The sequence below is a fragment of the Lineus longissimus genome, chromosome 16, assembly GCF_910592395.1.
Source record: "Lineus longissimus chromosome 16, tnLinLong1.2, whole genome shotgun sequence".
NCBI classification, from domain to species: Eukaryota; Metazoa; Nemertea; class Pilidiophora; order Heteronemertea; family Lineidae; genus Lineus; species Lineus longissimus.
The window spans coordinates 13533471-13550854 of NC_088323.1; the positions used below are offsets into that span (position 1 = coordinate 13533471).

Here is a 17384-nt window from a genome sequence, read left to right on the forward strand (position 1 = left end):
CGAGATCGCTGTAAAGTTTCCCATTTAACCCGGCGATGACCATCTCCATATCAACCACAACTTTCAGAAAAAGTTCCGAGGTCATCCGATCTGAACTGACGGAGGAAATGTGTGACAAACTATTTCAGCTCTACGTCCCTTATAGTAGTGATGTACATGTATTATGATATTTCAAAATTTGGTTGTTGATACGGCGCCAATGGACAGCGCTGATGATCACCTTTCACAACGGTCACCTTGCTGTCGTAGATGCTCTATCATGCTATTGAAAATGGCGCAGATGTTGACGAAGGGAAGAAGGTAACACACCAAAAGCTTTCTCAAATCATAAGATGATAAAGCAATATCAAAAATATGTTGGCAATGTATGTTATTGTTGAATAAGATAACTAGTTTGAATCTCTTGAAATCATCTACTCCTCGATCTATCTAGTCGTTTATTTTTTTTGTATTTCGATATTTGCTTATCGACAGTGTGTCTGTCTTGTTATAGAACGGCTGGACGGCGCCAATGAGCGCCTCCAAAAACGCTCACCTTGGCGTCGTACTGTACGGGGTTGTTGTAAAACGGTCGATTCACCAATTAAAATGAATGGTATCAAGGCAAAATAAATTCTCCACCATATTATAGGTGGTTAAGTGGGCATTTGTCTTACGCTTGTGAAGTGGTAAAGACTGCACCAGCAATAGTGACAATGTTCCAGGTAATAAATCTTACGCTTGTGGAATCTATACTATAATGCGCGTTGTGGCCGCTAAATAGGAGGCGATTTTTGTTTCAAAATTGGGCCTCGGAAATGCGTCGAATTCTTGCAACTTTTGGCTTCGTAGGTGTGGATCATAAGTAAGAGTGTCACTGAGGGTGTCATACGTCCAATATCTTGGTGGTTTTGGAATAAATAACAACTTTTCAGAGAGCACGTCGACTGGAGAGCTCCGCTCATTCTCAAAAGCATACACAAACTTCACGCATATTCTCCCTGCCACATCAATATTAGCTTCCAGCACGTATGTAGTGCTATACGACCTGGTCCATGGTGCAGGGTATTAGCAGGGAGATTAATAATTAGCCTATTCTATTTTAGTTCTATTCGAGAAACACTGACCTGAGTGATAAGGCAAATTCTGCAGAGTGGCCTGCCGGAACATGCAGTGGGCATCAATAAACAGTTATAACAGGATGGACAAAATATGTACAGTGGCCAGCGCCTGCTCTTTGATTTATTCTTTACTGACTGATGTTGTCAGTTTGAATTGTGTTCTGCATCTCTCCATGCGCCTGGCTTTGGTCCGACAGTGGCATTGGGTACGGGAGTGGGTAGGTGATATGCCTAATATGTGAGGGCCTTATTTAGAACAGGACCTGCTGTCACTGGTCTCAATGCATTGTGCAAAATAGCGTACTCCAATCAATCTATTGGGGGTTGCATGTAGATAGCAGCAATAAGTCCCTAAATGCAGTTCATTTCGTGTTTAACCTTTAATAAAACTTCAGTAACGTAAGATCTTTAATGTAGTTCAATCATCGTGCCCATTTAACTAAGGTATTACATTTCAACTTTGCCCGCTCCATGGGTATATGCTAGTGGTAATAATTGCTCCAGTAATGGATACTGTGATCTGGGGAACAACTCTTACACTTGTGGAATGGTAAGTGGTTTGCTCAAGGAATCACACACAGAAACAAACAAATGTAAGCGTGTGACGACAGCAACACTTTTAGTTGACACCTGTCATAGATAGTTATCTTTCACTGCTGGAGGTCTTATTGAGACAAATCAATGTTTCCAGTTTGGTGCCGGTGTAAAAGTAAAAAGTGTCCCCCTAGAAAAAGTGTCCGGGCCTATTGTATTCTGACAGATTATGGCATATGGTTCTATAGAGGCAATGACCGTCAATAGCTCAGCGCATAATAGAATCCTTTGTTCCCGGACATTTTATACTGGGACATTTTAAACTTCTACACCGGTAGGTTGCTAAACACGCAGGGAAACGGAGTCCTAAATGCGAGGTATTTCTTTGTGTCAGGCTGTTCTGAACATTACAGAATTGAGGTTGGGGTGGACTTAACTACAAGAGTAATATGGTGGGAGCGACAAGCTACGAAAGGACAGCCCGTCAGTATTCTGTGGTGTTGTGTGCAATCGCACTCTTCAAAAACCTAGAGCTGTGTTGTACTTAGGTCGTATATCTCCAGGTGTCGAAAAGACCGCACTTCGGGGTTTCAACTTTTCTGGGGAGTTGCTGACTGAATTTTATGGCGAACTTGGTTGTCTGATATCTTTTTTACAACTGACTTTGTTACTACAAACTATCGATCAAAGCATACACATGTGGCGTAATTATGAGACAACAGATTAAAAGGAAGCTCGATGATTGAATCAAAAAGAAGCTACTACGATTAAGAACCTAGGTTTATCCCAAAGGAATTGCTCATGGCACCACTGTAGACATATTGGCTCCAGCAGCAATAACATGACCGTTGCCTTAGATTCAGGAAAGGCATAGTTCCTGTCATTCCCCGCTGCGTTAATCTTTTAACAGATGATTATTTAATCCATTTTAATAGTTCACAGTGATTTGCCCGTACTGGACACCATCCAATCATCCACGGTGGTCTGTAATCAAGACTGTTTTGATACTTGCGTTTTCAAACGCAGACTAACTACTACAAATGTAAATTCAATGTGGTAGATACAACTGGACATTTGAAGTTTATTAAAGAGATCAATCTGCGCTGTGATTCTAAAGCTTCTATTACCATTGTTACTAAACATTCAAAATGACGATTACCAAAAACACGCTAAACTAGTCAAGTAATCCACGATAAGATCGTCAATGTTCTAGTATTTCAATAAACATGTAGATGACATTCAGAATGTCACTTCGGTTGTCACTTCACTTTCTAATGGACGACAGGCGTCGTAACCCCGATGGAGGGAGTCGCAATGGCTGCAGGCGTCTTACCCTGACGGAGGGAGACATCCAAACCACTATACAATGCCCAAACGTGTAGATAAATGTAGATACAATTAAATGATGATTTTTGCGATATTCAGTAATTTTTTTACTGTCCGTAGTAATCCAAGTGTTCTCTGATTTAGAGCCACGTTATAGCAGCGTTTGACCGTTTTGGTCTCGTCTTCAGTTTTTCTATGATCAGTTCTTCTATGATCGCCAGTTTCCAGTTTCTCCTGTTGGCGTCCTTGTCGTGTACGAGAATGACGTCATTAATATCACTTATATCGGTTTTGGCATTTTGTTTTCTATAAGTTCGTATTGGTGTTGTTCCCGCAACCTCGCGAGATAGTGTAGTGCGGAACAATTTAGCGTGCAGGATATTTTCTCAAATTTCGCGAGTAGGTCATGCTCGCGAATATATTCTGCCGCGAAAATATCTTGCTTTTCAGCTAGAATTCCATGTCGTTGATGCCATGCCTTCACATGCAGTGCATCCATTTAAGCCCTATGTAGTTCTAAGCTTACGAAACCATAAAAAAGTGATTCATTGATACTGTGTATACCCCTGGCAATTAGCACGTATATAATTACACCTAACAACCACAAATTCCACACCACACCATGACCTTTGCCTAAATTAATGCTCATCTTTTGTGCTATCGGCTTAATTACTCTATACATTGAGACCTGTTGACAGTGGATTTGAGTATACTGTATAGACACGTACACTTCGGTATACGGCAAAAAAGGTACAGAAAAAAAGGTACAGGAAAAAAGGTACAGGAAATAAAAGTACTGGAAATAAAAGTACTGGAAATAAAGGTACCGGAAAAAAAAGGTACCGGAAAAAAGTTACACAAATTGGCATAAATAGGTAAAAAAGTACAACATTTTTTTCTAGAATATTATTCTCTTCAACTGGTTCAGACTCGGCCTATGTATTAATCTTTTATTGCCCATTTTCTTCTTCTGTGACAAAGGTGGTGCCTTAAAATAGTTAAATACATTGCGGACAATTTTGTTACGGAACGAATTTGAGGAAAATTCATGGAAGAAGTTGCCCAACAGGGGAGCAGACGTTGTTTTGGTAATAACTACATTCATGTTCTTTTAAATTTTAAAATACTCGAGTCGTATTCTTATTCTTAGGGGCGGATCCAGGATCTCGGGAAAGGGGAGCGCACCTGGTATCCTAGTATACCTGGCTTGTGTTTGGTCTTAAATCTAGTAATTTGTCTACAAGACCAGGCACATTGTTAATTGGGTCCAGCTCTATGATGAATGTTAATTGATTAATTGCAATTTAACTTGAACATTGGTACATTTATCAGTTAACTCTTTTGCAGAGGGAATTGTCCTAAAATCTTTACAATCATCATGATCTTGATAGTCGTGTTTTCACTATTGAAAACCATAACGGTATACTGAAAATTTGATATACCTATTTCTAAGGCCTATGCAATGCCTACGCAACAAATAAAATTAAAGTTATGAATAGAAAAAGTCAGAATTCAGATGATTTTTTTTTTAATTGTGAACCTTTTTTACCTATTTATGCCATTTTTTGTACCTATTTTTCCAGTACCTTTTTTCCGGTACCTTTATTTCCAGTACTTTTATTTCCTGTACCTTTATTTCCAGTACCTTTATTTCCGTACCTTTTTTTCCTGTACCTTTTTTTCCTGTACCTTTATTACCTAGATTCGTACACTTCAGTACCTATTCACTGGTAGTAGCTCTTGGTCAAAATATACCATTTTTATTTTAACAGAAAAGAATTCGCCTTGAAAATATCATCTGTTCTACAATACTCGTCATCGGAAGCGTTTCCTGAACTTTTAAAGACATTTCGGGCGTTTGTATATCAATTTCTCGAGTTTACCTCTGCCGGCACAAGTTATCCTCAATATTTTCGTGAGACAACAATGACATATCATGTCCGTACATAAAATTGTTCGCGATAATAGCTTTCAGTTCAATTGGATCTGCTGACAGATACGTGAGTGATGTAGTGTTTACCATTGCTTGGATTTCTTTGACGAGATTTTGAAACTCGTCCATTGGAATAAGTGATTTGCGCAAAGTTTTTTTTTTGTGCAAGTTTCGTCACTATGAACAGCAAATGTCTGGGAGTTTACTTTCCGTTTTGTAACTTCTCCTGATGAGTTGAGATCCTTTTCCGCGATTGGCAGCTAGTCAGATTTGGTATTCCATTTTAATCAAAGCACCCCACGATATCCGATTTCGTTTGTAGTCCTTCCGCTCTGATTCTTTGATCGAGCATGTCCGAGTTCGAACTCCATTGGCGCAGATTGAACGAGACTCCTGGAAATAATCCAATGCTTCCTGATCTGATTCGGTTTACACATCCTTGGCGACTGGGGGTATCAACTGGACCGATGCTCGTGAACAGTGATAGCCAAGGCGAATGATACGAAACAAGTTCTTTCGAGACATCATTGTCTTTGTACCAGAGGAAATTAACCCACTTCGTCTCCGATTCTAGTAACTATAGAGCCAAAAAGGCCCGAGCGATATCTGCAGACAGACCAATCCGTTTGGCCCAAAAGAGCATAATAAGTTCAGTGAGATCCTGCAACATGTTAGGTTCTTCTTATAAACATGAGTTGAGCGATGGACTGTCACTACAGGCGTCGAAGAAGATTCTCAAGGGAGTGGTTTCACTGTCACGATGTACGGAAAAAAGAGACAGGTAGTGACCGGTTTTACCATCATCTGGGTTGTCCTCCGAAATGAAGCCCTTTTCAATGTTTTCCTTCATTGCTTGGGTCTAATTAAAAATGTTTAACTTACGTAGTCGTGCCATGACTTGACGTAGCCTGGCTTCGCCTTCCCTTGTGTTGATGAGTAGCTCTGCGTAGTCTGGTCTCCATTGTAATGGACCAAATAGTGTCCATCATTGAACTTGATTTTCTGCATGAAGTCCAATTTGAACAGTTCATTGAAGTTTTATCATTCTCATCTGTTTGTAGAATAGTGCTGCCTTTGACGAAATCCTGGAGTACTTGAACCTCCGGATCGTTATTCTTGATGATATTCTCCTTGTTCCGGTTGATTTGATCTGCTGATGCGAATACGAAGTGTTCGATTTTGACGATGAACAATGGCCCTGACACAAAACAGCCTAAATTTGAATAATGTATATGTAGTAGCGTTCCGTCCCCTTTCACTAAACGATTCTCTAAAAACCCACAAAAAAGAGGGACGAAGTCCGCGAAGACCTTCCCTGACAAATCGAAATGGCTGAAGCGCATGTTACGTCATTGCAACTCACGGACGCGGAGTTGTCTCAGCGCGCGCGCGCAAGTTAAAGTTAGCGAGGGAACATGTCAAAGGTGACGATAGGCAAATAACTGGGAAAATAGGCGCAATATTCAAAACATCCTCCGGGCGCCAAAGGACGAGCTTATGATTATAACGCGGACGCATCAATTTTTTATGATATAGAAATAGAAATGTCTATAATAGACTAAACTTGGGATGACGGAATAGGATGATGGAATATGGGGCGAGACCAATAGGCACAAAAACGCAATATCTATTGGTCCCCATGAACCACCTCGATCCTCACTTCCAACGAAATCACTGTCCTCACCATCACACTCTAGGATAGGAACACATCTCTGAATTGAACGTTTCCTGAAACCGGTCTTGACTTTGACGCGAACATTGCGGATGACACCGTCGTCTCCAGGGAATACTTCTTCGATTCGACCAAGCCCCCATTGACCGCGCACTGCACTTGGATCAACCAAAAGGACAATGTCACCAACCTGAACCTCTCTGTCCTTCCGAAGCCACTTAGACCTTCTTTGCAATGTGGGCAAATATTCCCGAACAAACCGTGTCCAAAACTGATTTACCAAACTCTGGGTAAATTCAAATCTCTTGTGGAGATTTTTGGTTGGGTTGAATGGACCTTGTGGCGTTTCAGCCGATGCTCTTCCAAGAAGAAAGTGGTTGGGCGTTAAGGGCTGTAAATCATTGGGATCATTTGAACTATAACCCAATGGCCTGGAGTTGACCAGATTCTGGACCTCCGCGAATACTGTGGGCATTTCATTCCACGTGAGGGTTTGTTGTCCAACAACTAACTTGAGACCTTTCTTGACCAATTTTACAAGTGATTCATAACATCCTCCCTGGTTTGGACTTAGAGGGGTTATAAAACGCCACTTGACTTGGTGGAGGACCGCAAACCTTTGAATTTGCTCTCGCCCTTCCTGTACAAGTTTTCTTAGCTCCTTCTCCGTGCTGATAAAGGAGCTACCATTGTATGAGATTATAGTTGACGGCCATCCATGATGCGAGACAAATCTTCTGAAGGTATGGAGAAATGCCTGAGTGGACAAATTTTCCACAATCTCAAGATGTACTGCCCTTACAGTACCACAGGTGAAGTTGGCTCCCCAAACCTTCGTGCTCTTATTTCTACCACATTTGAGGAAGAATGGACCAAACAGATCAAGGCCTGTAGTACTGTAGACTGGAGCAAACAATGCAAGACGCTCACTGGGTAGGTCAGCCATCCAAGGGACCAGTGGAGACTTGCGCAATTTCCTACAAACAGCACAATCTCTAACAATCTGACGTGCCAAATTCCGACCTCTCAGAAACCAGTACCCTTTTCGGCCATGGCAGAGAGTACTTTCAGACCCGCAATGTCCATTTATCTGGAAATGTGGCAAGATGCTGGGAGGAGAAAAGGATGATTTTCATCATATGACAGCGGAGACTTGCGAAGACGACCTCCTACCCTGAGCAAACCCTGATTGTCCTCAAAGGGAGCTAGATCCTTGCAACGAGTTTCCCAATCAATGAGCCCTCTCTGAGCAGTAGAAACCAAGTACCTTTCAGCTCCTTCTCGTTCTCCTGGTTTAAGCTCTCCGGTCTTCATATCCTCCTTTCTTGCCCTGGCCCTCAGATTACCAAAGAAGCGGAGGCACAATGCTGTCACATTGATGAGTCTAGGCCAACTTGAATAGTCTTCACACTTGATTGGTGGAATAATCTTCACAGCTGATGCAGACATCTTGGGGGGTTGTCTTTCCGGTCTCTTCTCACAATCCCTTTCAGCAATCTTCGACGGCTGAGCTGGCCAATGTGTCTCTCCTTTCCTCAGAAACTCTGGCCCCTCAATCCAGCGACCGGCCATCTCTTCTGGTGTCAATCCCCTGGTGAGATCATCCGCAGGATTCTGGGCTGTTGGGACAAACTTTCAAACTGAGGGATCCCAGGTTGCCTGAATTTCAGCAATTCTTACCCCAACAAATTGCTTCAAGGAGAGAGAGTCAGACTTGACCCAGTGGAGGACAATCTCAGAATCAGACCACAAGTGGACCTCAGGCTTGGTACGCAGCTCAGAATGAATAGTCTTAGCCAGACGTGAGGCAATGAGGGCTGCCATCAGCTCAAGGCGCGGAATTGTGGTTTGGTGGAGTGGGGCCACCCTAGCCTTAGACGAGAACAGGCGGACGCTAATACCATCAGCTGTTGGCCACAGCATGTAGGCAACAGCCCCATATGCATGAATGCTGGCATCCCCGAAAACATGAAGTTGGGGAATTCCAAATTCGTCGTCTGGTTTAACTGACCTAGGGACAGACACTGTCTCAAGTTGTTTGAAACTGGAGAAAATCTCATTCCATCGCTGAACCTGGTCGGGGGGAAGACCAGTGTCCCAACCAAAGTCCTTGAGTCTCCAAATGTCCTGCATGGCAATTTTGGCAGTGATTGTGACGGGGGTAGCAAGACCAAGTGGATCAAAGAGAGTTGACAGATGAGACAATACAGACCTCTTAGTCAAAGACGAGTCAGGTGGATCCTTCACCTTGAAATGAATAAAATCAGTGCTATGATCCCAAGAGACCCCAAGGGTCTTGACGCTATCGTTACCGCTACCTCCAAGACTAATAGACTCACCACTATGCACACTAGCTGGCTGACCTTCAGGTTTACCGATACCACGAGAAATGTACCACTCCTTGACTCTGAAGCTCCCTGTCGCTAGGATTTTATCAAGATCACTCATCTTGCCTCGGGCAACGTCTGTCTTTCCACAGGAATGTATCAGGTCGTCCACGTATCGATCTTCTTCTTGGACCTGGGCAGCCTCCGGATGAGACGTCTTGTGGCGCTCAGCTATCTTCAACATCACTAGGCTCGCCATGTCAGGGGATGATCGATCACCAAATGCAACTCTGGTCAGCTTGAAGATTTCAGGGTCTCTTGTGTCATCCCGGTTTCGCCACAGAAAACGATGCAGGCTTCAACAAGAGTGCATGCTCAATGCATAGATGTACGCATAGCACGAGGCGCGCACTCATCGAAACTTCTGGCGAAGCATTCAAGACAACGGACAATCAAACCTTGATTCTGATGTACACCTTTAACTATTCTGAATGACAGTGGGCTAGGGGTTTCTATACATATTTTGCTTTTACCTGAATCTTGAAACCTCCCGATTCAAACCATAAAGAGTTACAAAAAACCCACAAAAAGAGGGACGAAGTCCGCGAAGACCTTCCCTGACAAATCGAAATGGCTGAAGCGCATGTTACGTCATTGCAACTCACGGACGCGGGGTTGTCTCAGCGCGCGCGCGCAAGTTAAAGTTAGCGAGGGAACATGTCAAAGGTGACGATAGGCAAATAACTGGGAAAATAGGCGCAATATTCAAAACATCCACAGTGAATTCAACGGCAGTAAAGTTATTGGCTAACTTGCTTCCAATGTGCGCTATGTATTCTGTACTCCTTACATGTTCTCCATCCACGCTGATTGATGGGGTTAGTAGTAGACCGGGTAGTCTGGGACATTTGTTTTTTACCTTTTAAATTTAAATTTAATCAAAAAGTGCTCCCTTTTTCTCGTCCTGAAGTATAAGGTAACGTAAACATTGACAGGCAAAGGATCAGAAACTATAAAAATATGGTTTAATCGCTTCTCTGATGTTGCCAAACGTGGGAAGTGGTCCGATGAGGTAAAATTAGATGTGCTCATATCCCGAGTGGAGGGTGATGCAGGAGAGTTTGTTTTTGGACAATTGTCTGAGGCCATCCGCCAGGACTATAAAAAATGAGTCAAGCATTGGATAGTTAGATTTAAAAAGATAGAGCTCAAGAAGACATATGGTAAGAAATTTACCAAAAGAAGTAGAAACCCTATGAATCTGTAGAGGTCTATTGTGCAAACTTGAAGAAGTTTTATGGCAAAGCCTATCCAGATCGGGACAACGAAGTCCGTGAAGCGGATATACTCCGCCGGTTTATTGATGGGTTGTGGGACGAAACATGTCAACATCAAGTTGAATATCTCAAGTGCCCAACCACAGTGGATGAGGCTGTTGCCAACTATAGAGAATCTAAGGCACTAAGAGAGACGCGTTCACTAAGAATAGGCAGAGCGAAAGGGCGCCATTCTTAAACTGCAGACGATGTTGTAGTTTCTAATCTATATTGGGTGCTAAATGTCATATATTTTTTACATGTTTCAAATAGAAATATTCAACTATATAAATCACCACTACATCACTTTTTTTCATCGCACAACCATGACTACGTGCGATATTTATTCAATATCATATTTATCAGGGGTACTTTGGTCTGGCCGAGTAGCTACCGTCCATCCGGTGACTCTTCTTCCGGTCTTAGATAAACTTCTTGAAAGATTAATGTTTAACATACTCAACCGATGATAATAACCGTAATAACATAACCCATAGTGTTTCCGAACCCGCAGCACCAATCAACACCCGCGTACCAAAAGACACGCGGATGCATTCTAACCGCTTTTGTTTGACAGGAACAATCCGACAAAACATTGAAAGGCGCTCAAAAGTCTACTCCTGTTTCCTTGACACAGTTAAAGCTTTTGTCAACTGGAGACACGCGTTCACTAAGAAATGGCAGGGCGAAAGGGGCCATTCTAAAACTGCAGACGATGTAGTAGTTTTTAGAAGTGATGATTCTGATGACGAATCCTAGCAAACCATTCAGCGAAATAATGTTGGCAAAGAAAATGGGAAGAAAAGGGGGTTGGGGTCCTAACCAGTTATCATCCACGCTGATAAGGGCGCTGACCGGGCCCAATATGATACCCAACAATTTATGAAAGAGATGGGAAATAGCATGTGTAGAAATTGCGATCCTTAGGGACAATTCTAACACTCGCAACTCTCTGCCAATGACGTTACCTCAATGATGGAGATGTGGAATTAGAGGCCATACATTTTGGGCATGCGATAAGCATATCGATATGGTTAGCCCCAGTGTAGAATTGACAAACATGTGTCCTAATCATGGTACATGCTTTAATGGGGTGACTCCATCCTGGGATTATAGAAATAGGGTAAGTAGATACGAGCAGAGCCCGTTGTGGTAAAACTAATCGGGCCTGTCCTCATGAGTCAAATGGTTGGACATCTGTTATTAGCAATTCTGGTCAAATGACAAGATATGAATTTGGTGGCAATATAAGATTTTGGCAACTGGAGCAGTGTAGAACGTTCCAAGTTGTGATTATGATGTCAGAATGGCAGTGGAGAACGCCATACATACATTTGCAAACCCAGTACCGGTAATTTTCAACAACTTTTTTGCAGAGCAGTGGAGAACGTTCTTACCAGGTCGAATATTTGAAGTCCGGCAGTGTGCAAAGCTATTACGACCACCAATTTGAATGCCGCTGGCGGTAGTCTTTGCCTTATTGGTAAACAACTTGCTAACATCCGTTGTTGCCTGAAATAACAATGAAGTTCAAAACTCATATCAAATACTGCTATTCAAAGCAACGCCATCATGCTTTGACGCAAAATGCATTTAAGGCTTCCTTCGGCTGGGACGCTATAATCTATCAGAATATTTAGCTGTAGCGGTTGATGATCCCGAACCCCACACTGTGGAACATGGAAAATAGTCAGCTCACCGAGGCAATGCTCGGGAAACAGCTGGAGGTGGAATTCGACATCAATATTTTATTCCTTAAGTCGGCAATTGAATGCTGGGTCAACTAACTTTTGACAGAGGCCAGTTCCTGAGCTCTATCTATTACTTGTCGGAGTGATGCATGCGCTGCACACTGTAGACTTATATTGATCATTGCTCGGGTGTGTATATGCGCGTGTGTGAGTGTGTGTGTGTTTTGTTTTGGTTTGTTTTTTGTTGTTTGTTTCTTTATGGTTATTTTTTATATATTTACCTGACTGTTAGTTATTAGTATTTCGTAATATGTAACCTCACATATATTTTGTTGAGAGGAATCAACTTATATACGCTAAAGTCCTGCGAGAGAGAACGAATATTGCTGACATGTCCCTATTTAATAACTGGGGCTCTTGGTCATTCTTGGATGGAATATCCCTGCATCATGTCTCCCTAGTTCAATTAGCTAGCCAAGTTTGGGCTGGGCTTTGATTTAGATTTGGCAACCTCTGCAAGGGATTAGCATCATTTTCTCTCTCGCGAGATATTAGAGTATATCTATTTATTGTATTTTGATATTTGGTTATCGACAGTATGTCTGTCTTGTTTCAGGACGGCTTCACGGCGCTAAGGATCGCCTCCCAATTCGGTCAGCCTGGTGTCGTAGATGTTCTATTGAAAGGTGGCGCAGTGGTTGACAAAGAGAACAAGGTAACACACCAAAAGTTCCATACATCTTAACTTAGCTTTCTAAATCAAAAGATAACAAAGAATTGTATATTATTGTTGAATGAGATAACTAGTTTGAATCACTTAAAATCATCTTCACCTCAGGGATCGTATTCATGAAGCCTTCTTAAGAGAGCTTAGTAAGAATTTACGTATTACTAGGTGGCTCTTAGCGAGTTGCGTCATATTCACGAAGCACTCGTAACTTCAATCGATTTCGTAAGTCGTCGCTACTAGCGCTACGTGAGGTGTTTTCGAATTCGTAGCGTTTTTTATTGAAGTTCTTCACGTGACTTCATGACATGACGTTTTGATGGCCACCTGCCAATGCATTTCCTTTACGTCGTGACCACGTGTGACGGCCAATATGGCAGTGCAAAACAATACTCTATATTCCGACGTTAGATGGCGCGCCGATCGAATCTGACTTGACACTAGGTGGCAGCAGCTGACGGGTATAAAAAGATAAACAGACGACATGCCCACAAAATGTCTGCGATCGATAAATTTGAACCCCCAATTAACACACTTTCTGACCAAAAACATTGCAGAAAAGTATCATATACAAAAGAGTTTTTTTTAAAAAGGGCGTAGATGGTCTATTGAAACGTGACACAGAGGTTGACCTAGGGGAAAAGGTAACACACCAAACGTCCCATTCATCCTAACTTAGCGCCCTAAAATCGTAAGATAATAAAGCGATGTATGTTATTGTTGAATGGGATAACTCTTGCGGTCATATACACCTCAGACTCTTATCCATTTATATATTTCGATATTTGCTTATCGATAGAATACTCAGTAAATTGTTATATACATGAACATGACTGCATACATGTAGCACTGCCGCTGTCCCGAGAGGAAAACAATGGCCATTTTAAATCCTGTGGCGCCTCGAAAGTTAAAGTTCCAAAAAGTCAAAGAGGTAAACATATAAGGTCACAATTTGCAGTGTCCATTAAATTTTGTTAAGAAGATACGACTTGTTATCCAAAGTTTAACATTGTAGATACTTCATGATCAGTAGAATATATCGATAATTGCGGTGATTAATTAATTAAACACCGCGATTGTGTTATTCGATCATTCACATGAGGTTTATAGCTCACAGTTTTCGGTGGCGTTACAGCAGTGCAAAAACATGAACAAACAAACTGCATGTAATCACGAAATTCTATCATACAATGCTATCATGACTTCTGCTCAAAATTATCAAAAACTGACGCCGTTAACAACAGGCTGCAGACTCAACTTAATGATTTACAACACGAAAACAGCGTCTTTAAGTCTGAGTTAGACAAAAACAATAAAGATATCTTTGAAATGAAGGGAAAAGGAAACAAAATAGCTTAGAAAACAGTGTGATAAGCATAACTCACTAAGGTGAGACGAAATCAAACTTGAATTTGAACGTAGACAAGGACTTTACGGTGTCTCGAAACTTGGTAATGATCTGAAGCAACTGAAAGCAGACGTCAGTGCGATCAACATGCCAGAGACGAGCAGGGATTTAAATGACATTCGGAAAAATATGGAATCTTTACGCTCGAAACAGAACTCCTTTGATCGAGATATTCAGAACCTTTGTAAAAGCGGTAGTTATGCAATGTGCCGGAAAAAACCAAAGAGGCAGATGATAAAAGTGATGTCAAACCAAAGCTTCCTCGCATCCATAGGACCATGGTTGATGAGGCTGACTTGCCTTACATAAGGAAAACACCCAACTGAAAACTCGAAGGATACGAACAAGGGCTCCAATGCAAATCAGAGGGGAAATCAACTTGTCTATTCGCTTGCTCACCAACAACCTGAGCTGGATATCATACCTGATCGTGCGTCATGGCGGAACTCGTCGGATGCTGCAGATCGGCCTGTTACTACTACACACCAGTCCTGCTGTTGCGAGAATCGCCTTCATCGTCCTCGTCATAGAACTCTATCAGAAGACTTGAAACGGATAAATCTTACTCCTCACCCCTCGACACATTGAAACAGTGCTTGCAAGCAACCAGTGCATGGTGAGAACCAGGGACTATGGTGGGAGTGACCAAGCTAAAGCAGGATTTGCTTGTACAGGACACTATCCAACATCCAGGGTGGTCTGTAATTAAGACTGGTGTTTTGATACTGGCGTTTTCAACTGCAGACTAACTACTACAGTTATAACTCACTGATACAATGCTCGGGAATGAGCTAGAGATGAACTTCCACTTTAATGTTTCATTCCTATAAAGTCAGTAATTGAATGCTGGGTCAACTAACTTTTCACAGGGGCCTGCTCCTGCACTCTATCACTCGTGGAGTGACCACATTCATGTATTTATAAGCAGGCTTGGGTTATCTGTTCATATGATTACAAGAAGGAAACTTAAAATGTTAAGTGTTACCAAATGTGACAAAGTGCATCAAGGCTATTGGTTTAGGTTTATGCCTGTTTCGCCTATTCCTGTTTCGCCTATTCCTGTTTCGCCTACAAAATTCCTGTTTCGCCTATTCCTGTTTCGCCTATTCCTGTTTCGCCTACTTTCCAGTACCCCTACAATAAATCGACTCTCCCACGGGGAACCTTAGGGATGCATGTCCATTTTATGGGGAAAATGTGAGGGAACAATTGGATGATGTTAACGATGTGATGACAATTTGACTAATCAAATGCCATCAACTTTGTTATGCCATGACCGTTTTGAAAGAGTCACCTTGAAAGCGGGGACAGTCCGGGACTTATTTGACCATAGGACCATAGGACCATACTGACACACAGTAAAAACTAATAGATTAAGTAGAGTAAAGCAGTCGTTTATTTTATGAAAACTGAATTCATGAGTTTTTGATAAAAATACATAATATTGTACATTCTCATAATTATTTGATCAAAATCAGCTGTAAAACCCATGTCATAATATACATGTAGGTACAGCACATATAAAGTCAAACAAGGTGGAAAATACATATCATGATATTATGTCAGACAAGGTAACTGATGGCATCAACGTAACTCATTATGTCCCTCTCTCCATTGACGTATTGTTTCAATGCGTACATATGTGGCTCTCCTCTGGTTTGGTCGGTCAGTAAGGGACGGTTCATATTCCTACGTCTGTGGGGAGGTAAGCAATACATTTGAATAGGCGAAACAGGAATTAGGCGAAACAGGAATAGGCGAAACAGGAATAGGCGGAACAGGAATAGGCGAAACAGGAATACACCTTGGTACCTCCGGGCAAGAATTATAACAAAAGCTGGTTAAAATAAACTGAGTGATTATTTACAAATTAAACATATGTAACGAATATTAAACCCAAGAAAAATAGTTCATAGAAGCACGTCACTACTATTTCTAGCAACAGTCCAAAAATTCTTATAAAGATAAGTGTTCAGTGTTCAGCAAAAGGAATCTTACTCACGACAATGATCAACGTTCTGTAGATATCAAAGGGACAGTTCCGGTGGGGGTATGAGCAACGAATTATTAGAAAAACGGGATGACATTCGGCCGGCCGATCCTCGACGAGATACAGTGCAGGAATTGGGTCGCTTCGACCCCGTATGCCCTCAGGCAGGAAGATATTGAAAAGGATATCAACGGCAGCAACGCTAGGAACAAAATTCTGACCACGTCCACGACAGTGGTCTAGCCGCGTTTCACGACGACTCGTACGGCACCAACGCCAGGAACGGTACACTGCAGTCTTGCAGTCACAGCGGCACCAACGCCAGGATATCAGTCGGAGCTCCTTCCGTAAAACAGGTCCTGCACGGTCCTCGGTGACTTCCAAAGTGACCCTGCCTTCTGCTCACACACCCCACATGAGAGGTTGAGATCGACAAACTTATAGCAAAACTTATACTTATACTGATACACATCCGTATACGTTACAACGTATAGAACAATGAGTTGAGAAAACATCAACTTAAGTGACGACGTATACGTATAGATATTGTAACATGAATGCGAATTGGAGGTGCCAAGTGCTCCGTGGCCAATCGGAGCTCGCTTTACAAACGAGCAATATTATTTGGCAAAATGGCTGTTCCCTTGATGTGATGAGTTTGGCTATGTCCGAATCCGAAGAGGATGATTTTGCTCTAATGTTTTTGGCTAAGGCAGAGAAACCAACGAGAACGGGTGTGACTTTGTGTGAGCTAACGAATGAACAGTATAAGAGTCTGTTCCGTTTCGAAAGGGACGACATGGAACGGCTGGCCACCATTCTGAGAATGCCAGCGACCGTCAAGTGCCGCAACGGCACTGTAGCCGATGGTATGGAAGGACTACAACTGCTTCTGCGGAGGCTGTCCTATACGAATCGTCTAGTTGATATAGCGATCGACCACTGGAGGACTACAAGTGAGGTTTCGTACATTGTGAATGAAACATTGGACATCCTGTACGATGAGCACAGCCACCTGTTACGTGACCTCGACCAACCCTGGTTGTCGAAGGACCACCTACTTTAATTCGGTGATGCTGTCCAAGCGAGGGATGCACCGCTTCAACAGTGTTGGGGCTTCGTGGATGGGACTGCCCGACCAATAGCGCGACCCACCAGGAATCAAAGGATCGTGTACAGTGGCCACAAACGACAACATTGCATCAAGTTCCAGTCGGTGAGCATCCCAAACGGAATGATTACCAATCTCTATGGCCCCGTCGAGGGACGCCGCCATGATGCAGCAATGTTGCGTATGAGTGGCCTCCTAGAACAGCTACAGGAGTTGGATAGACGCCATCCAGGGTACAAAGATATACGG

General features: G+C 42.4%; 1 protein-coding gene across 1 annotated transcript in view; it reads left to right on the forward strand.

Moving 5' to 3' along the window:
• The window catches only part of LOC135500409 (ankyrin repeat domain-containing protein 50-like), a 745855-nt gene that overhangs the window by 366134 nt on the left and 362337 nt on the right, over positions 1-17384 (forward strand). Inside the window, exon 12 of the mRNA XM_064791866.1 lies at positions 12516-12614. Coding sequence (XP_064647936.1) covers positions 12516-12614 — 99 coding nt within the window. The remainder of the gene's footprint in view (positions 1-12515; positions 12615-17384) is intronic.